Consider the following 22,314-nt stretch of genomic DNA (forward strand, 5'->3'; position numbering starts at 1 on the left):
AAGTAAAAGGTTCAGGTAGTCCCTCCATGTTTCAGTCCGTTTTCTGTTTTCGGAGCCTGGTAAATGTTACCTGGTCCAAGCTAGCCTGGTCCAGATTGTCACAGAATAGCAATTACGTATTTGAAAGGAAACAAATACTTATGTGACCCAGGTGTGACATGCACACGTTATCTTTGTAAATGTTGCACTGTATGTCTGTTTATTGGCTTTGTTGAATATACAGTATCAGTCAAAGCTTTGGACACAGCTACCCATTCCAGGGTTTTTCCTTTATTTGTACTATTTTCTACATTGTAGAATAATAGTGAAGACATCAAAACTATGAAATAACACACATGGAATCATGTAGTAACCAAAAAAGTGTTAAAATATATTTTGATTTGTTTATATTTGAGATTCTTCAAAGTAGCCACCCTTTGCCTTGATGACAGTTTTGCACACTCTTGGCATTCTCTCAACCAGCTTCTTGAGGTAGTCACCTGGAATGCATTTCAATTAACAGGTGTGCCTTGTTAAAAGTACATTTGTGGAATTTCTTTCCTTCTTAAGGTGTTTGAGCCAATCAGTAGTGTTGTGACAAGGTAGGGGTGGTATACAGAAGATAGCCCTATTTGGTAAAAGACCAAGTCCATATTATGGCAATAACAGCTCAAATAGCAAAGAGAGATGACATTCCATCATTACTTTAAGACATGAAGGTCAGTCAATGCGGAAAATTTTAAGAACTTTTAAAGTTTCTTCAAGTGCAGTCGCAAAAACCATCAAGCGCTCTGATGAAACTGGCTCTCATGAGGACCGCCACAGGAAAGGAAGACCCAGAGTTACCTCTGCTGCAGAGGATAAGTTAGAGTTACCAGCCTCAGATCTCAGCAATTAACCACCTCAGATTGAAGCCCAAATAAATGCTTCCCAGAGTTCAAGTAACAGACATCTCAACATCAACTGTTCAGAGGAGACTGCATGAATCAGGCCTTCATGGTGGAATTGCTGCAAAGAAACCACTACTAAAGGACACCAATAAGAAGAAGAGACTTGCTTGGGCCAAGAAACACGAGTAATGGACATTAGACCGGTGGAAATCTGTCCTTTGGTCTGATGAGTCCACATTTTAGATTTTTGGTTCCAACCGCTGTGTCTTTGTGACACAGAGTAGGTGAACGGATTATCTCCACATGTGTGGTTCGCACCGTGAAACATGGAGGAGGAGGTGTGATGGTGTGGGGGTGCTTTGCTGGTGACACTGTCAGTGATTTATTTAGAATTCAAGGCACACTTAACTAGCATAGTGGGACTATCATTTGTTTTTCAACAGGATAATGACCCAAAACACACCTCCAGGCTGTGTAAGGGCTATTTGACCAAAAAGGAGAGTGATGGAGTGCTGCATCAGATGACCTGGCCTCCACAATCCCCCGACCTCAACCCAATTGAGATGGTTTGGGATGAGTTGGACCGCTGAGTGAAAGAAAAGCAGCCAACAAGACTGTTGGAAAACCATTCGCTTGTTGAGAGAATGCCAAGAGTGTGCAAAGCTGTCATCAAAGCAAAGGGTGGCTACTTTGAAGAATATAAAATATATTTTGATTTGTTGAACACTTTTTTGGTTATTTCATGATTCCATATGTGTTATTTCATAGTTTTGACGTCTTCACTATTATTCTACAATGTAGAAAATAGTAAAAAAATATAGAAAAACCCTTGAATGAGTAGGTGTGTCCAAACCTTTGACTGGTACTGTATATCAGATGAATAAAATAACAAAGAAAAAGAGAGAAAAGCAGGGGAGGCGGAAGGAAGGGTGAGCCTATCAATATTGGTAGTGTGTGATTGACTGAGCCCTGCAGAGTGAGTAAGGGTTCACGTGGTTCGTTTCCATGGTTTTCAAGTCCTTCTCAGTCATGCAATAGTCCACTGAGGACCTTACATTGTTCGAAGAACGATGGTAAACGTTAGATGGATTTTCAAAACCATCGTTTTTATTTTATTTATATACACTCCCCTCCATATGTATTTGGACAGTGAAGCTTGACATTTGTATTTGGCTCTATACTCCATCCAGCATTTTGGATTTGAGATCAAATGTTTCATTTCAAGTGACAGTAGTCTACAGAATGTCCGCTTTTATTTGAGGGTATTTTCATACATATCTGTTTTACTGTTTAGAAATGAAAGCACTTTATGTACAGTTGAAGTCTGAAGTTTACATACACCTTAGCCAAATACATTTAATCCTAGTAAAAATGCCCTGTCTTAGGTCAGTTAGGATCACCACTTTATTTTAAGAATGTGAAATGTCAGAATAATAGTAGAGAGTGATTTATTTCAGCTTTTATTTATTTCATCACATTCCCAGTGGGTCAGAAGTTTACATACACTCAATTAGTATTTGGTAGCATTGCCTTTAAATTGTTTAACTTGGGTCAAACATTTCAGGTAGCCTTCCACAAGCTTCCCACAATAAGTTGGGTGAATTTTGGCCCATTCCTCCTGACAGAGCTCGCACGCACTTTGTTCAGTCCGGCCCACAAATTTTCTATAGGATTGAGGTCAGGGCTTTGTGATGGCCACTCCAACACCTTGACTTTGTTGTCCTTAAGCCATTTTGCCACAACTTTGGAAGTATGCTTGGGGTCATTGTACATTTGGAAAACCCATTTGTGACCAACCTTTAACTTCCTGACTGATGTCTTTAGATGTTGCTTCAATATATGCACATCATTTTCCTTCCTCGTGAAGCCATCTATTTTATGAAGAGCACCAGTCCCTACTGCAGCAAAGCACCCCCACAACATGATGCTGCCACCGCCGTGCTTCACGGTTGGGATGGTGTTCTTCGGCTTGCAAGCCTCCACCTTTTCCCTCCAAATATAACGATGGTCATTATGGTCAAACAGTTCTATTTTTTGTTTCATCAGACCAGAGGACATTTCTCCAAAAAATATGATCTTTGTCCCCATGTGCAGTTGCAAACTGTAGTCTTGCTTTTTTATGGCGGTTTTGGAGAAGTGGCTTCTTCCTTGCTGAGCGGCCTTTCAGGTTATGTCGATATAGGACGCGTTTTACTGTGGATATAGATACTTTTCTACCTGTTTCCTCCAGCATCTTCACAAGGTCCTTTGCTGTTCTTCTGGGATTGATTTGCACTTTTTGCACCAAAGTACGTTCATCTCTAGGAAACAGACGTGTCTCCTTCCTGAGCGGTATGGCGGCTGCGTGGTCCCATGGTGTTTATACTTGGTCCTGCCGTACATACCTAAACGTACGCTACGGTCACAAGACGCAGGCCTCCTAATTGTCCCTAGAATTTCTAAGCAAACAGCTGGAGGCAGGGCTTTCTCCTATAGAGCTCCATTTTTATGGAATGGTCTGCCTACCCATGTGAGAGACGCAGACTCGGTCTCAACCTTTAAGTCTTTATTGAAGACTCATCTCTTCAGTAGGTCCTATGATTAAGTGTAGTCTGGCCCAGGAGTGTGAAGGTGAACGGAAAGGCACTGGAGCCACGAACCGCCCTTGCCGTCTATGCCTGGCCGGTTCCCCTCTCTCCACTGGGATTCTCTGCCTCTAACCCTATTACAGGGGCTGAGTCACTGGCCTACTGGTGCTCTTCCATGCCGTCCCTAGGAAGGGTGCGTCACTTGAGTGGGTTGAGTCACTGGTCTCAGGATGGTAAGTTGGTGGTTGAAGATATCCCTCTAGTGGTGTGGGGGCTGTGCTTTGGCAAAGTGGGTGGGGTTATATCCTGCCTATTTGGTCCTGTCCAGGGGTATCATTGGATGGGGCCACAGTGTCTCCTGACCCCTCCTGTCTCAGCCTCCAGTATTTATGCTGCAGTAGTTTGTGTCGGGGGGGTTAGGGTCAGTCTGTTATATCTGGAGTATTTCTCCTGTCTTATCCGCTGTCCTGTGTGAATTTAAGTATGCTCTCTAATTCTCTCTTTCTCTCTCGGAGGACCTGAGCCCTAGGACCATGCCTCAGGACTACCTGGCATGATGACTCCTTGCTGTCCCCAGTCCACCTGGCGTGCTGCTGCTCCAGTTTCAACTGTTCTGCCTGCGGTTATGGAAGCCTGACCTGTTCACCGGACTTGCTATCTGTCCCAGACTTGCTGTTTTCAACTCTCTAGAGACAGCAGGAGCGGTATAGATACTCTCAATGATCGGCTATGAAAAGGCAAATGACATTTACTCCTGAGGTGCTGACCTGTTGCACCCTCAACAACTACTGTGATTATTATTATTTTACCATGCAGGTCATTTATGAACATTTGAACATCTTGGCTATGTTCTGTTAAAATCTCCACCCAGCACAGCCAGAAGAGGACTGGCCACCCCTCATAGCCTGGTTTCTTCCTAGGTTTTGGCCTTTCTTGGGAGTTTTTCCTATCCACCGTGCTTCTACACCTGCATTACTTGCTGTTTGGGGTTTTAGGCTGGGTTTCTGTACAGCACTTTGAGATAATTTGATTTGATTATACTTCCGTACTATTGCTTGTACAGATGAATGTGGTACCTTCAAGCGTTTGGAAATTGCTCCCAAGGATGAACCAGACATGGGGAGGTCTACAATTGTTTTTCTGAGGTCTTGGCTGATTTCTTTTGATTTTCCCATGATGTCAAGCAAAGAGGCACTGAGTTTGAAGGTAGGCTTTGAAATACATCCACAGGTACACCTCCAATTGACTCAAATGATGTCAATTAGCCTATCAGAAGCTTCTAAAGCCATGACATCATTTTCTGGAATTTTCCAAGCTGTTTAAAGGCACAGTCAACTTAGTGTATGTAAACTTCTGACCCACTGGAATTGTGATACAGTGAAATAATCTGTCTGTAAACAATTGTTGGAAAAATTACTTGTGTCATGCGCAAAGTAGATGTCCTAACCGACTTGCCAAAACTATAGTTTGTTAACAAGAAATAATTTGTGGAGTGGTTGAAAAACAAGTTTTAATGACTCCAACCTAAGTGTATGTAAACTTCCGACTTCAACTGTATCTAGTCACCCCCATGTGAAGAACTCATAAGTATTTGGACAAATTCACTGATTCCATTTTATTTGAAAAACAATAGGCTTATGATGGCCCGCTCTATCCAATAGCAATACAGTAGCATACCTATACTGTAAAACATTTTACATAAGCTACCGCTCTATTTACTGTGTTGGCAGAATGTAAAAAAAAAAAAAACCTTCATACTTTATTTGGCAAAGGACTGTTACAGTTTCTGAAAGAGTAAACAATAGAAAATTGTTGTGGACCTGCCAGCAGAACGTTGGAATTCAACAATGTTTTGCATTGGCTTTTCCCCCAACCTAAATATGCTGGACTGCCCGTGAATTCTGAAACATCATCTATGCTACTTAAAACAAATAGAAATTACAGTAGTAGCATACATAAGTCAAAGTAAAAGATCAACTGTCTTGATGTTTACCTGTTAAAATTGTCTGTAGGCTATAAACCGCGCTGCCTATGGGATCACATACATCAAACCTTGAAATACATAGCCTATATATTTACATAGACTCAATTCAATGAAGAATAACCATGGTAATTTGTTGTATAACTACTTCGGGAATATGAGCCCATCATGGACAGAAAAGGTGAGGAATTTACTCTGCAATGGTTATGAAAATAAATCTAGATTCCTGTGTCTTATTTTAGATTCCAAAAATAAAAAACACACTTGATTTTCACTATTCTCACTAACAGCAAATGGCTGCATCTTATTATTATTTTTATGAATAAGCATGTCATCACATCCCCCATTTGCACAAAATACTTAGGCCTTATTTCAATACAATACTTCAAGCACTGGAAGATGTGCGTACGCATGCTTCATAAATGAGGCTCCTGCTCTCCTACTCAGAGAGGAAGTGGCCCAGGAGCCCGAGGGGACGTGAAAGGGGAGCTGGAGCCAAGGATGAGCGGGGTAACCAAAGACCCTTAGATCACATCACCGTCTGACGTTGCCTGTGCGCGTGATGGCCGAGAGAGTGAGAGAGAGTGTGTGTGTGTGTGCGTGCGAGTGTGTGTGTGTGTGATACGGCAGCAGGGAGGACTCCAGAGGGGTGAGGAGATGATGATGGTTACTAATTACAGCCAATCAACAGCAGGGGCCCGGCAAGGAGCTCTCTGTCTCACAGACTCTCTCATACACGCACTCAAATGAACACACACACACATGATTACATCCGAGCACACAATTCATTTTTCACATCAATGCGTAGTTCCCTCAGTTTTCTCCCTCTGAAACCTTTAGTCAGTCTCTTGTTGAGTCATCTGACAATCAAATTATCAGGGCTGTTTAAACAGTTAAACTACAAGAAGGGGGGCTTTCAAAACAAACAAAAAAAGGGTTATTTCAAAACAGAGGGTACTGTAAGAACAGATTTGGGGAGTGCTAATAGATATTTAATTTATCAACTATATAAAATCTTATAGGAAAGGCCGGAGCCTGTTTTTAAATTTTTTTATTTCACCTTTATTTAACCAGGTAGGCCAGTTGAGAACAAGTTCTCATTTACAACTGCGGCCTGGCCAAGATAAAGCAAAGCAGTGCGACACAAACAACACAGAGTTACACATGGAATAAACAAACGTACAGTCAATAACGCAATAGAAAAGTCTATATACAGTGTGTGCAAATGAGGTAAGATTAGGGAGGTAAGGCAATAAATAGGCCGTTGTGGCGAATTAATTACAATTTAGCAATTAAACACTGGAGTGATAAATGTGCAGAAGATGAATGTGCAAGTAGAGATACTGGGGTGCAAAGGAGCAAAAATAAATAAAAATAACAATATGGAGATGAGGTAGTTGGATGGGCTATTTACAAATGGGCTATGTATAGGTGCAGTGATCTGTAAGCTGCTCTGACAGCTGATGCTTAAAGTTAGTGAGGGAGATATGAGTCTCCAGCTTCAGTGATTTTTGCAATTCGTTCCAGTCATTGGCAGCAGAGAACTGGAAGGAAAGGCGGCCAAAGGAGGAATTGGCTTTAGGGGTGACCAGTGAAATATACCTGCTGGAGCGCGTGCTACGGGTGGGTGCTGCTATGGTGACCAGTGAGCTGAGATAATGTGGGGCTTTACCGAGAAAAGAGTTATAGATGACCTAGAGCCAGTGGGTTTGGCAACGAATATGAAGTGAGGGCCAGTCAACGACAGCGTACAGGTCGCCGGGGTGGGTAGTATATGGGGCTTTGGTGACAAACTGGATGGCACTGTGATAGATTGCATCCAATTCGCTAAGAAGAGTGTTGAAGGCTATTTTGTAAATGACATCGCCAAAGTCAAGGATCGGTAGGATAGTCCGTTTTACGAGGGTATGTTTGGCAGCATGAGGGAAGGATGCTTTGTTGCGAAATAGGAGGCCGATTCTAGATTTAATTTTGGATTGGAGATGCTTAATGTGAGTCTGGAAGGAGAGTTTCGTCTAACCAGACACGTAGATATTTGTAGTTGTCCACATATTCTAAGTCAGAACCGTCCAGAGTAGTGATGCTAGACGGGCGGGCAGGTGCGGGCAGTGATCAGTTGAAGAGCATGCATTTAGTTTTACTTGCATTTAAGAGCAGTTGGAGGCCAGATGTATGGCATTGAAGCTCGTCTGGAGGTTAGTTAACACAGTGTCCAAAGAGGGCCAGAAGTATACAGAATGGTGTCGTCTGCATAGAGGTGGATCAGAGAATCACCAGCAGCAAGATCGACATCATTGATGTATACAGAGAAAAGAGTCTGCCCAAGAATTGAGCCCTGTGGCACCCCCATAGAGACTGCCAGAGTTCCGGACAACAGGCCCTCCGATTTGACACACTGAACTCTGTCTGAGAAGTAGTTGGTGAACCAGGCAAGGCAGTCACTTGAGAAACCGAGGCTGTTGAGTCTGCCGATGAGAATGTGGTGATTGACAGAGTCGAAATACGGCTGCACAGTATTGTCTTTTATCAATGGCGGTTATGATATCGTTTAGGACCTTGAGCGTGGCTGAGGTGCACCCATGACCAGCTCGGAAACCAGATTGCATAGCGGAGAAGGTACGGTGGCATTCGAAATGGTCGGTGATCTGTTTGTTAATTTGACTTTCAAAGACCTTAGAAAGGCAGGGTAGGACAGATATAGGTCTGTAACAGTTTGGGTCTAGAGTGTCACCCCCTTTGAAGAGGGGGATGACCGCGGTAGCTTTCCAATCTTTGGGGATCGCAGACGATATGAAAGAGGTTGAACAGGCTAGTAATAGGGGTTGCAACAATTGCGGCGGATAATTTTGAAAGAGAGGGTCCAGATTGTCTAGCCCAGCTGATTTGTAGGGGTCCAGATTTTGCAGCTCTTTCAGAACATCAGCTATCTGGATTTGGGTGAAGGAGAAATGGGGGAGGCTTGGGCAAGTGGGGGGGGTGCAGAGATGTTGACCGGGGTAGGGGTATCCAGGTGGAAAGCATGGCCAGGTGTAGAAAAATGCATATTGAAATTCTCAATTATCGTGGATTTATTGGTAGTGACAGTGTTTCCGAGCCTCAGTGCAGTGGGCAGCTGGGAGGAGGTGCTCTTATTCTCCATGGACTTTACAGTGTCCCAGAACATTTTGGAGTTTGTGCTACAGGATGCAAATTTCTGTTAGGAAAGCAAAGGCTAGCTTTTTCAAACTGCCTGTGTATATTGGTTCCTAAGTTGCATATCTCGGGGGCTATTCAATGCCAATTCAGTACGCCACAGGATGTTTTTGTGCTGGTCAAGGGCAGTCAGGTCTGGAGTGAACCAAGGGCTATATTTTTTTATTTAACTAGGCAAGTCAGTTAAGAACAAATTCTTATTTACAATGACGGTCTAGGAACAGTGGGTTAACTGCCTTGTTCAGGGGCAGAACGACAGATTTTGACCTTGTCAGCTCGGGGATTCGATCTAGCAACCTTTCGGTTACTGGCTCTAACCACTAGGCTACCTGCCGCCCCATTTCTGTTCCTGGTTCTACATTTTTTGAATGGGGCATGCTTATTTAAGATGGTGAGGAAAGCACTTTTAAAGAATAACCAGGCATCCTCTACTGACGGAATGAGGTCAATATCTTTCCAGGATAACTGGGCCAGGTCGATTATAAAGGCCTGCTCGCTGAAGTGTTTTAGGGAGCGTTTGATAATGATGAGGGGTGGTCGTTTGACCGCAGACCCATTACGGACGCAGGCAGTGATCGCTGAGTTCCTGGTTGAAGACAGCAGAGGTGTATTTAGAGGGCAGGTTGGTAAGGATGATATCTATGAGGGTGCCCGTGTTTACGGATTTGGGGTTGTACCTGGTAGGTTCATTGATAATTTGTGTGAGACTGAGGGCATCTAGCTTAGATTGTAGGACGGCCGGGGTGTTAAGCATGTCCCAGTTTAGGTCACCTAACAGTACGAGTTCTGAAGATGGATAGGGGGCAATCAATTCACATATGGTGTCCAGGGCACAGCTGGGGGCTGAAGATGGTCTGTAGCAAGCGGCAATGGTGAGAGACTTGTTTCTGGAAAGGTGGATTTTTAAAAGTAGAAGCTCGAATTGTTTGCGCACAGTATGACAGAACTCTGCAGGCTATCTCTGCAGTAGATTGCAACTCCGCCCCCTTTGGCAGTTCTATCCTGTAGGAAAATGTTATAGTTAGGGATGGAAATTTCAGGAATTTTGGTGGCCTTCCTAAGCCAGGATTCAGACACGGCTAGGACATCCGGGTTGGCAGAGTGTGCTAAAGCAGTGAATAAAACAAACTTAGCGAGGAGGCTTCCAATGTTAACATGCATGAAACCAAGGCTTTTACGGTTAGAGACGTCAACAAATGAGAGGTCCTGGGGAATGGGAGTGGAGCTAGGCGCTGCAGGGCCTGGATTAACCTCTACATCACCAGAGGAACAGAGGAGGAGTAGGATAAGGGTACGGCTAAAGGCTATAAGAACTGGTCGTCTAGTGCCTTTGGAACAGAGAGTAAAAGGAGCAGGTTTCTGGGCGCGGAAGAATAAATTCAATGCATAATGTACAAAAAGGGTATGGTAGGATGTGAATACAGTAGAGGTAAACCTAGGCATTGAGTGACGATGAGAGAGGTTTTGTCTCTAGAGACACCATTTAAACCAGGCGAGGTCACCGCATGTGTGGGAGGTGGAACAAAAGGGCTAGCTGAGACATTTGAGCAGGGCTGGAGGCTCGACAGTGAAATAAGACAATAATCACTAGCCAAAACAGCAATGGACAAGGCATATTGACATTAGGGAGAGGCATGCGTAGCCGAGTGATCATACGGTCCAGTGAGTAGCTAGGCAAGCTGGAGACATGGCAATTCAGACAGGTAGCGGGCCGGGGCTAGCAGAAGGGCCTTAGGGGACGTCGCGACGGAAGAGTCTGTTGAAGCCCCCTCGGACGGTTACGTCGGCACTAGTCGTGATGGATCGGCGGGGCTCCGTGTAGGCAGAAAAAGGGGTCCAGGCCAATTGGCAAAATAGGTATTGTAGCCCAAGAAGTGGCTGATGGACCTCTTCAGCTAGCCGGGAGATGGGCCTAGCACGATGCTAGCTCCAGGCTAACTGGTGCTTGCTTCAGGACAGAGACGTTAGCCAGGAGTAGCCACTCGGATAGCAGCTAGCTAGCTGCGATGATCCAGGTGGAAAGGTTCAGAGCTTGCGGTAGGAATCCGGAGATGTGGTAGAGAAAAAGCAGGCTGATATGCTCTGGGTTGAATCGCGCTGTGCAGACTGGCAGGATTTGTCCAGGCTGAGGTTAGCTGATGACCGCTAGCAGTGGCTAACTGACTACTAGCTAGTAGCTAGTTAGCTGGCTAGCTTCTGTTGGAGGTTCCAGTTCTAAAGAATGGAAAATAGCAGATCCATACCACATTGGGTGAGGCGGGTTGCAGGAGAGTATGTTGAAATTTAGGTTAAAAATATAAAAAATATATACGAAATATATACAAAGAAAAAAAAGATATATACACGGGACACGACAAGACATTTGACTGCTACGCCATCTTGGATACAATGTGTTGTGATTAATATGCTTAAACAACAGTAGTCAAAGTGCTGCTCAGAGCCCGGGAGTTATGTCTGGGCCAGAGACTGCTAGGTTTCTGTTGGAAGGACGTTGCGTCGTGTACGAATTCCACACCTTCAATGGTCAACCGCCACTGAGGCACACCGTCAATGGTCAACCGCCACTGAGGCATGCTGTCAAAGCTTCGTCAAGCTTTTTAACATGGAGGTTTCACGGGGACTTGGGGGAAAATATCAAAGTGGTTAAATTCACAAGATTTTTCCTTTGGTGTCTGCACTGCACCACGTGTCATGGCAAGGCACGTTACTGATGTTTAGAAATGTTTTTTTCCTTCTCACTTTCATGGTGGGACCCACACCCAATTTCCCCAAGAGGCAAACATTGTATGTTTAAACCAGCATCTCAGTTGCATCCAAAATAGCACCCTATTCCCTCCAGAGTGCACTACTTTTATCCAGGGCCCATATGCCCTATTTTTTTTACTAGAGCCCTATCGGCCCTGGTTAAAAGTAGTGCACAGTGTAGTGAATATGGTGCCATTTGGGACGCAGATATGCTGTTTAGTCCAATATGAGTAGGAGTGTGACTCACGCTATTAACACAATTTATTTTCATTGCATGCATGACGAATCAGATATTTTAAACTATTGGGAGATTATATATTTAAGCAATAAGGCCCACAGTGCAGAGTGCCTGGATACAGCTCTTAGCCGTGGTATATTGGCAATATACCACAACCCCCCGAAGTATCTTATTGCTATTATAAACTGGTTACCAATGCATATACGGACTGATATACTACAGCTTTCAGCCAATCAGCATTCAGGGCTCGAACCAGCGAGTTTATAATAAAGGACAGGATATGTTTGGTATTTTAGAACTTACAGTTATGGTTTCTTACACTGGCAGTAGTCTAAGAGAGACTTATCCATGGCTTTGTATCTTTGAAATCATTCCTTTTGGCAACGTTTTTTCCATCGTAGGCTATAGCCTATTTAGTGAACCGAAATCAAGTCAGGGTATCTATCTGTCTGTCTGCTCTTCTATGTCTAGTTGAGTTATCCAATCACTGCCTGTCAGTCAGGGTATCTGTCTGTCTGCTCTTCTATGTCTAGACGAGTTATCCAATCACTGCCTGTCGGTAATCATTTTGCAGTGGATTTCAGAAAGATTTTCCACTGTTACTCTGGTAAGAGGATGTGGAGCAACGCTGTTCTCTTGAGAGGGGCAGTCAGAGACGCAGTCAGAGATGTGGGCCATAATGCTGCTGCAGGGGTTCTGATCCCCCCACAGGATAGGCTGGCAGCGCTGTCTCTGACGTCACTATGCTGAGTTTGGCACTGAGCTAGGGAGGCTTATGTTATGGACACGGGCTGCACTTCATTCAACAAAGTTGTTCCCTCCTCCCTTCTGCCCTTAGTTAATCCACCTGCAGGATTTATCTGATAGGACTGGGAAGGATCGTAAGGCAGGAGCTAACCCAGCGGGCAAAAGTTGTTGCCGTGATGTCACTTTTACGAACTCCAAAAAGACGCTTTAACTGGTCATAGTAATCTGACCAGATACCAAACAAAATTACGTTTTTCAAATCAAATTGTATTTGTTAAATGTGCCGAATATAACTGGTGTAGACTTTACCTTGAACTGCTTGCTTACGAGACCTTCCCTATGATGCAGAGTTTCCAAATAATAATACAAATAAAATAGTAACACAAAGGGTAATAAAATAAACAGGGAGTACAGGTACCAGAACAATGTGCAGAGAGATACGAGGTATTTGACGTAGATACATGAAAGCAGGGTAAAGCGACTAGGCATCAGGATAGATAATAAGAGAAAAGAGTAGCAGAAGCAAATGATGAGTGTAAAAGTGAGAGTGTGCGTGTACAGTTGAAGTCGGAAGTGTACATACACCTTAGCCAAATACATTTAAACTCAGTTTTTCACAATTCCTGACATTTCATCCAAGTTAAAATTCCCTGTCTTGGATCAGTTAGGATCACCACTTTATTTTAAGAATGTGAAATGTCAGAATAATAGTAGAGAAGGATTTATTTAAGCTTTTATTTCTTTCATCACATTCCCAGTGGGTCAGGAATGTATTAGTATTTGGTAGCATTGCCTTTAAATTGTTTAACTTGGTTTAAAAGTTCGGGTAGCCTTTCACAAGCTTCCCACAATAAGTTGGGTGAATTTTGGCCCATTCCTCCTGACAGAGCTGGTGTAACTGAGTCAGGTCTCATTGCTCGCACACACTTTTCAGTTCTGACCACAAATATTCTATGGGATTGAGGTCAGGGCTTTGTGATGGCCACTCCAATACCTTGACTTTGTTGTCCTTAAGCCATTTTGCCACAACTTTGGAAGTTGTGCAGTTGCAAACCGTAGTCTGGCTTTTTTATGGCGGTTTTGGAGCAGTGGCTTCTTCCTTGCTGAGTGGCCTTTCAGGTTATGTCGATATAGGACTCGTTTTACTGTGGATATAGTTACTTTTGTACCTGTTTCCTCCAGCATCTTCACAAGGTCCTTTGCTGTTGTTCTGGGATTGATTTGAACTTTTCGCACCAAAGTACGTTCATCTCTAGGAGAGAGAACGCGTCTCCTTCCTGAGCGGTATGACGGCGGCGTGGTCCCATGGTGTTTATACTTGCGCACTATTGTTTGTACAGATGAACGTGGTACCTTCAGGCGTTTGGAAATTGCTCCCAAGGATGAACCAGACTTGTGGAGGTCTACAATTTTTTTCTGAGGTCTTGGCTGATTTATTTTGATTTTCCCATGATGTCAAGCAAAGAGGCACTGGGTTTGAAGGTAGGCCTTGAAATACACACACAGCTACACCACCAATTGACTCGAATGATGTCAATTAGCCTATCAGAAGCTTCTAAAGCCATGACATCATTTTCTGGAATTTTCCAAGCTGTTTAAAGGCACAGTCAACTTAGTGTATGTAAACTTCTGACCCACTGGAATTGTGATACAGTGAATTATAAGTGAAATAATTTGTCTGTAAACAATTGTTGGAAAAATGACTTGTGTCATGCACAAAGTAGATGTCCCAACCGATTTGCCAAAACTATAGTTTGTTAACAAGAAATTTGTGGAGTGGTTGAAAACGAGTTTTAATGACTCCAACCTAAGTGTATGTAAACTTCTGACTTCAACTGTATGTGTAGCATCGGAATGTGTGTTGTGTGTAGTATATGTGAATGTGTGTGGATTTTCTGTTCGAATGTAGTGTGAGTGAGTGAGGGTGTATACATTAAGAACATGACATAGACTGACCAGGTGAATACAGGTGAAAGCTATGATCCCTTATTGATGTCACCTGTTAAATCCACTTCAATCAGTGTAGATGAAGGGGTGGAGACAGGTTGAAGCCAACTGAGACATGAATTGTGTATGTGTGTCATTCAGAGGGTGAATGGGCAAGACAAAACTTTTAAGTGCCTTTAAACAGGGTATGGTAGTAGGCGCTAGGCACACTAGTGTGTGTCAAGAGCTGCAACGCTGCTGGGTTTTTCACACTCAATAGTTTCCCTTGTGTATCAAAGGATATCCAGCCAACTGTGGGAAGCATTGGAGTAAACATGGGCCAGCATCCCAGTGGAACACTTTTGAGACCATGCCCCGATGAATTGAGGATGTTCCGAGGGCAAAAGGGGGGGAGCAACTCAATATTAGGAAGGTGTTCTTAATGTTTGGTATAGGGTCAGAGCAAGATGGAGTCAGTGCAGATAGTTTGGGTACCATTAATTGACTATTTAGCAGTCTTGTTCTTATGGCTTGGGGGTAGAAGCTGTGCCGGAGCCTGTTGGTTCAAGAGCCCATGCTCCGGTACCATTTGCTGGATGGGAGCAGAGTGAACAGTCTATGGCTTGCTTGGCTGGAGTCTTTAGCAATTTTTCAGGCCTCCTCTGATACCGCCTGATATAGAGGTCCTGGATGGCAGGGACATTGTTGTTGCCTACCCTCACCACCTGGGGCCAGCCTGTCAGGATCCAGTTGCAGAGGGAGGTGTTCAGTCCCAGGGTCCCTAGCTTGGGGATGAGCTTGGAGGGCACTATGGTGCTGAGCTGTAGTCTATGAACAGCATTCTCACTTAGTTATTTCCCTTCTTGTCCAGGTGGGAGAGGGCAGTGTGATGTGCAATTGAGATTCCGTCCTCTGTGGATCTGTTGGGGCGGTATGCGAATTGGAATGGGTCTAGGGTATCTGGGGTGATGGTGTTTATAATTACAGATGTGAGTGCCACAGGGTGCTAATTATTTAGGGAGGTTACCTTAGAGCTTTTGGGAACAGGGACAATGGTGGTCAGCTTGAAACATGTTGGGATTACAGACTGGGACAAGAAGAGATTGAAAATGTCTGAAGACACTTGCCAGCTGGTCTGCGAATTCTTTGAGAACACGCCCTGGTATGCCACCTTGTGATTGTTAACCTGTTTAAACATTTTGCTAACAAAAGGCCACAGAGAGCGAGATCACACAGTCATCCAGAAAAACGTAAGACATAGCGTTTTATTCCTCGACACGAGCATAAAAAGGCATTTAGCTCGTTTGGTAGTTCTGCATCGCTGGGCAACTCATGGCTGGATTTCCGTTTGCAAACTGTTATCATCTGCAAGCCCTGCCACATACGACAATCGTCGGAGCCGGTGTAATAGGATTCCACCTTCCTCCTATATTGGTCTTTTGCATGTTTGATGTCTCGTTGGAGGTCTTTGTGGGCTTTCTTGTATGCGCCCATGTCCGTGTCCCATTCATTGTAAGCGGTAGCTCTAGCCTTTAGCCCAACTCGGATAATGCCTGTAATCCATGGTTTTTGGTTTGAATACATTCTTATGGTCACTGTGGGGAGGATATTGTCTATGCACTTATTGATGAAGCTTGTGAATGTTGCGGTAAACACTTATTGATGAAGCCTGTGACTGTTGTGGTAAACGTAATGCTATCGGATGAATCCCGGAACATATCCCAGTCTGTACTAGCAACAGTCTCGTAGCCCTCGAGTCTTCTATTTCCCATGACATCTTGATGTCATCATGAAAAAGACTCCTTTACCTGGTTAGAACAGAGACCAGTTGATTGTAATAGTTGTTATACATGTCTTCTCAACCAGAAAAGTCTACATTATAACACTATTGTTAGACTTAAACATTACCTCATGAGAGACTAGTGTTGTCACGATAGCAGAATTTTTACTTCAATACCAGGTTTAGTATCACTATACTCGATACCAAAACGATTCCACAGCAAAAAAAAATAAGTCCTATTAGCCAATGTCACAGAATGGCAGTTGATCTGTACCAGCGTTTCCCAAACTCGGTCCTCGGGACACCAAGGGGTGCACATTTTGCTTGATGATTAGCTGATTATTTGAATCAGCTGTGTAGTGCTAGGGAAAAAAACTAAACAACTTATTTTATTATACTGATCAACAACATTTGCATCGAAGAAGCAATCTCTTCTTTTGTAAATGTGTGCGCTGTCGCTTTAAGACCATTACGTCATGTGCACACACACTCAGTTCCAGGCTTGAGCAAAGAGGATGATCTTGACTGGGAGAGACGTCAGGCGGGGGAGACAAAGTGAATGACAATTGTTTTTGGTGACAATCAGCTTTGAAATCAGCAATATTTTGCTTTATGGTTTGCATAATATATACAAGGTACTAGGGTAGGGAAATTATTTTGGCTTCATCTGTAAGCTAGCAAGTAAAGTTCCCACTGGGCACACACTGGTTGAACCAACGTTGTTTCCAGATCATTTCAATGAAATTACATTGAACCAACGTGGAAAAGACGTTGAATTGATATCTGTGCCCAGTGGTTTAGCCTACAAAGCGGAAGCTTCCGGTATCTTCTTGCATTGTAAAGTGTTCTATCCTGTAATGCGAACAGTAATTAACAGTTTAAAAATGTCTACATGCCATGTTGCATTATTCTAGTATGTTAACTTCTGTGCAGCGTAAGTTGTGATACAGCCCAGACTCCCAGGGTGAGCAGTGGTTCCTCAGGACAGCCTAGAGCTAGCAATGAGTAAGTAGAGCAGACACGGCGCAGGCACGTTGCGCTCACGCTATAAGGGGACATCGGCTGTGCTAAAAGACAGACCTGATCCTCTCTCAATCAGTAGACGACGTGAGACACATTTAAAAGAAGTACCGAAAGTAACAAAAAATGTGAGAACCGAACCCTTTTTGATGGTCTAGTATCGAAAATGTACCAACGATTCGGAGTACTTTGCAACACTACGAGACATGCTGTTGATTGACATTCAATTGACCAATGATATTGCACAGAAAAGGAGGCACCGCTGTGATCAAGGCATCTCCCCTTTTTTGTATTGAATATACAGAAGAGGCTTTGACTAGAAACTAATAATGTGCGGAAACACCGAATCCCACTGTGTATGTGCACATGAGCATCATTTCTGATGACATACCGGATCCCCTAAATATTGTATGGGCCCATCTCCCACTTTGAAATAGCTGCTTGCGTCAGCTGTACGCCATCAACCTCCCCTCAACACACACACAGTTGGATGGTGCATGTCTGTCATTTAGAACTCACTTTTATTCTTGGTGGTGCAACAAAGAGGAGGCTGTCACTTTGTTCTACACAGCAGTGGTGTAACACTCTGTGTCTATGCGTGTTCTATTCATTTAAAGCTCCCTAAGGTCCCTCCTCTCCCAACACGGGTCAATTAAGACATTAACAAAGGCTGATTGCTGAGGGAAATGACTCGGAAGGAATCTGATGGGAAACTTCCTAGTTGTCAAAGTTAGGAAAGCCATGCAAATCGGAAATTACTTGAATTAAACATTAGCAATAAAAGTAAATATTGTTTCACCCCCCCAATAATCAAGTATCTTCTCTACCATTTTTGCAATATTAGTCAAATAAAATATAGCGTACCCACCATTTAAAGCATGACGTAATGCAAATAGACATAATGTGAATCAAAGTAAACTGATGACCGTCACACTGACCAAGATGGGTTCCCACAGGTGATACTGACTAACCACGGAACACAATTACTCACTGTTGAGTTCCCTGACTCCCTCCCATCACAAATACTCTGTCAGACGGATTCATTCACTTCTATTCTTCTAAGTTGAGTAGATTTGATTGGAGACTTACCTGGTCCCAGTCTATACTGCGGAAAAACGTGTGCGACTTGATGTCAGAGAAGCCCGTTTGGACCTGGCAACCCAGCCGCTCTTTGGGGTCCTGTTAGGTGGAGAGAAACAAACAAAGTCCATAAACAAACAAAGTAAAAATTCATTACAGAAAAACTATATCTGCCGCCAGTCATTTAAGCATATTTGTGGCACCAATTTTAATAGATGGTTTATAACACCAATTACAGCAATGTGATCTTGGTCGAATGTAATGTTTACTCAAATTAAACAAAGTTCAGTCAGTATTTCCCTCAAACAAACTCTTACACAATTCCTTCACCCTTGAAAAATCCCAAAACAAGGTGATTATCAAAATACCACCAATGAAAAACACACACTAACTCCTGCCAACAATTTACAGATCAACGATTGTATTAACAGTTTAACTCCATAATCACAATAGATTTACATTATATTTATCTGTTGTTTGATCTACTACTATTTTAGATTATTCTGTGGAAATGTAATCCAGAGCAGTAATTTTTTGTTACAGTTGAAGTCGGAAGTTTACATACACTTAGGTTGGAGTCATTAAAACTCGTTTTTCAACCACTCCACAAATGTCTTGTTAACAAACAATAGTTTTAGCAAGTCTGTTAGGACATCTACTTTGTGCATGACACAAGTAATTTTTCCAACAATTGTTTACAGACAGATTATTTCACTTATAATTCACTGTATCACAATTCCAGTGGGTCAGAAGTTTACATACACTAAGTTGACTGTGCCTTCAAACAACTTAGAAAATTCCAGAAAATGATGTCATGGCTTTAGAAGCTTCTGATAGGCTATTTGAGTCAATTGGAGGTGTACCTGTGGATGTATTTCAAGGCCTACCTTCAAACTCAGTGCCTCTGCTTGACATCTTGGGTAAATCAAAAGAAATCAGCCAAGACCTCAACATTTTTTTTTGGACCTCCACAAGTCTGGTTCATCCTTGCGAGCAATTTACAAACGCCTGAAGGTACCATGTTCATCTGTACAAACAATAGTACACAAGTATAAACACCATGGGGCCATGCAGCCGTCATACCACTCAGGAAGGAGACACGTTCTGTCTCCTAGAGATGAACGTACTTTGGTGCGAAAAGTGCAAATCACTCCCAGAACAACAGCAAAGGACCTTGTGAAGATGCTGGAGGAAACAGGTACAAAAGTATCTATATCCACAGTAAAACGAGTCCTATATCGACATAACCTGAAAAGCCGCTCAGCAAGGAAGAAGCCACTGCTTCAAAACCGCCATAAAAAAGCCAGACTACGGTTTGCAACTGCACATGGGTACAAAGATCGAACGTTTTGGAGAAATGTCCTCTGGTCTGCTGAAACAAAAATAGAACTGTTTGGCCATAATGACCATCATTATGGTTGGAGGAAAAAGGGGGAGGCTTGCAAGCCGAAGAACACCATCCCAACCGTGAAGCATGGCGGTGGAAGCATCATGTTGGGGGGTGCTTTGCTGCAGGAGGGACTGGTGCACTTCACAAAATAGATGGCATCATGGGGAAAGACAATTATGTGGATATATTGAAGCAACATCTAAAGATATCAGTCAGGAAGTTAAAGCTTGGTCACAAATGGGTCTTCCAAATGGACAACGACCCCAAGCATACTTCCAAAGTTGTGGCAAAATGGCTTAAGGACAACAAAGTCAAGTTATTGGAGTGGCCATCACAAAGCCCTGACCTCAATCCCATAGAAAATTTGTGGGCAGAAATGAAAACCTGTGTGCGAGCAAGGAGGCCTATAAACCTGAGGAATGGGCCAAAATTCACCCAATTTATTGTGGGAAGCTTGTGGAAGGCTACCCAAAATGTTTGACCCAAGTTAAACAATTTAAAGGCAATGCTACCAAATACTAATTGAGTATATGTACCCACTGGGAATGTGATGAAAGAAAAAAAAGCTGAAATAAATCATTCTCTCTACTATTATTCACATTTCACATTCTTAAAATAAAGTGGTGATCCTTACTGACCTAAGATAGGGAATTTTTACTAGGATTAAATGTCAGGAATTGTGAAAAACTGAGTTTAAATGTATTTGCTAAGGTGTATGTAAACTTCCGACTTCAACTGTACATTCACTAACACGACTTTGAACAAAACTATAAACACACATACAGTTACATATTACGTTAAAAAAACAAAAGTCTTGACTAAAAAACAGCTGCCCTAAAGACAATTACACTCTTCTATGATATATACATCGTTTAAGTGTTTAAACCCCACCAACAAAACGAGATCATCACATTTTTAAATGAGAGAATTCCAGGACCACGGAGCTGAGTAACTAAAACTATTTCTACCATGACTGAGCACTTGTTGGCTGCTTTTCCTTCACTATGCAGTACAACTCATCCCAAGCCATCTCAATTGGGTTGAGGTTGGGTGATAGTGGAGGCCAGGTCATCTGATGCAGCATTCCAACACTCTCCTTGGTCAAATAGCCCTTAAACAGCCTGGAGGTGTGTTTTGAGTCATTGTCCTGCTGAAAAACAAATGATAGTCCCACTAAGCGCAAACCAGATGGGATGGTGTATCGCTGCATAATACTGTGGTAGACACACCATCACACCTCCCCCCATGCTTCACGGTGGGAACCACACATGCGGAGGTCACCCGTTCACCTACTCTGCGTCTCACAAAGACATGTGCGGCTTATTTATGTTCAAAATAATATTTTTTTTAAAATTCAGTGGGTGCGGCTTATATTCAGGTGCGCTCAATAGTCCGGAAATTACGGTATTCCACACACTCACACACTCCTAGAGTATATTATACAGCATAAGCAAATCCAATGCAAGTCATTCTCTTTCTTTCCCTCTCACAAGCACACGTGTACACACATACGGTTGTGCATGGATGTCTCATGGTAGGGTGGGATATGCAAAATGGGTCATGTTTGAGCACTTTCTGACCACTTCTAACATGGGCAAACATGTATGGAAGGTTTTGTTTGCACCGCAACAGAATCTCCCATAAGTGTTCAATTGGGTTGAGAACTGGTGACTGACATGTATATGTCGTTGTCATGCTCATCAAACCATTCAGTAACCACTCGTGCTGTATGGATGGAGGCATTATCATCCTATGGGGGCAGACCCTGGTAGCCAAAATAATGGCCTGCCCAGAATTTTTTATACGTGACCCTAAGCATGATGGAATGTTAATTGCTTAAGGAACCACACCTGTGTGGAAGCACCTGCTTTCAATATAATTTGTATCCCTCGTTTACTTAAGTGTTACCATTATTTTGTCAGTTACCTGGAGGTTTCCCTGAGAGTTGTGCAAGGTTGGTAGAACCTTATTCAAAATGATTCACAGCTGTAATGGCCACCAAGTATTAACTCTGGGGTGTGAAGACATACGCAATCAATCCACCCTCATTTTGTATTTCTTAGTCATTTGGACAATTTTCTAGAATTTTTCTGTCACTTTGAAAATGTGGAGTAGGTTGTATAGATCGGCAGGAAAAAAAAAAATTGATCCCTTTTTAGATTTAATTGTATGGCAGCGAAATGTGAAGACTGTGCAAGGGGTGTGTAGACTTTCACTAGTGACTGTATGTATGTATGTTTGGACAAACCAATTCCCTCAGCTGACTTCAACAGTGGGACGGTGTTCTTTTTCATCAGTACCATTATTGTATTATTAGCACCCTAAGTAGCAGAGGCTTAATGCATGTGATGAGCTCCAAGGCCAGTCACACAATACTATACTGTCTTACTATAGCCATGCACATCACGGATGATACACTCGCACACGTGTAGAAACAAATACACTTGTAAGTAACTGTAGTGGATCTGAAACTCGGCCATAGCATAACACACACAACAACAAAAAAAAACGTGAAAGCACACACACACACATACATACATACATACATACATACATACATACATACATACATACATACATACATACATACGCACACACAAACTCGCTGTCTCAGCCAAATGGGTAAGGCCTTCACAGAGTGGCTGTCATGTTGCTGTCCTAATGTGGTCTTGGCCACGTTCCTACACAAGCTGATTTCACTGAGCACTGCAAATAGACAGGGAGAGGGGGAGGGAAGGAGAGAGGGAGACACCTGATTGGCCACACTGGGTTTACACTT

General features: G+C 43.0%; 1 protein-coding gene across 4 annotated transcripts in view; it reads right to left on the minus strand.

Moving 5' to 3' along the window:
- The window catches only part of prkcz (protein kinase C, zeta), a 140,296-nt gene that overhangs the window by 11,859 nt on the left and 106,123 nt on the right, over positions 1-22,314 (minus strand). For all 4 annotated transcript variants that reach the window (XM_029724510.1, XM_029724513.1, XM_029724512.1 and 1 more), the window contains one exon: positions 18,155-18,244. In XM_029724510.1, the coding sequence (XP_029580370.1) occupies positions 18,155-18,244 (90 nt within the window). The remainder of the gene's footprint in view (positions 1-18,154; positions 18,245-22,314) is intronic.

Source organism: Salmo trutta, chromosome 30 (genome assembly GCF_901001165.1).
Source record: "Salmo trutta chromosome 30, fSalTru1.1, whole genome shotgun sequence".
NCBI lineage: Eukaryota > Metazoa > Chordata > Actinopteri > Salmoniformes > Salmonidae > Salmo > Salmo trutta.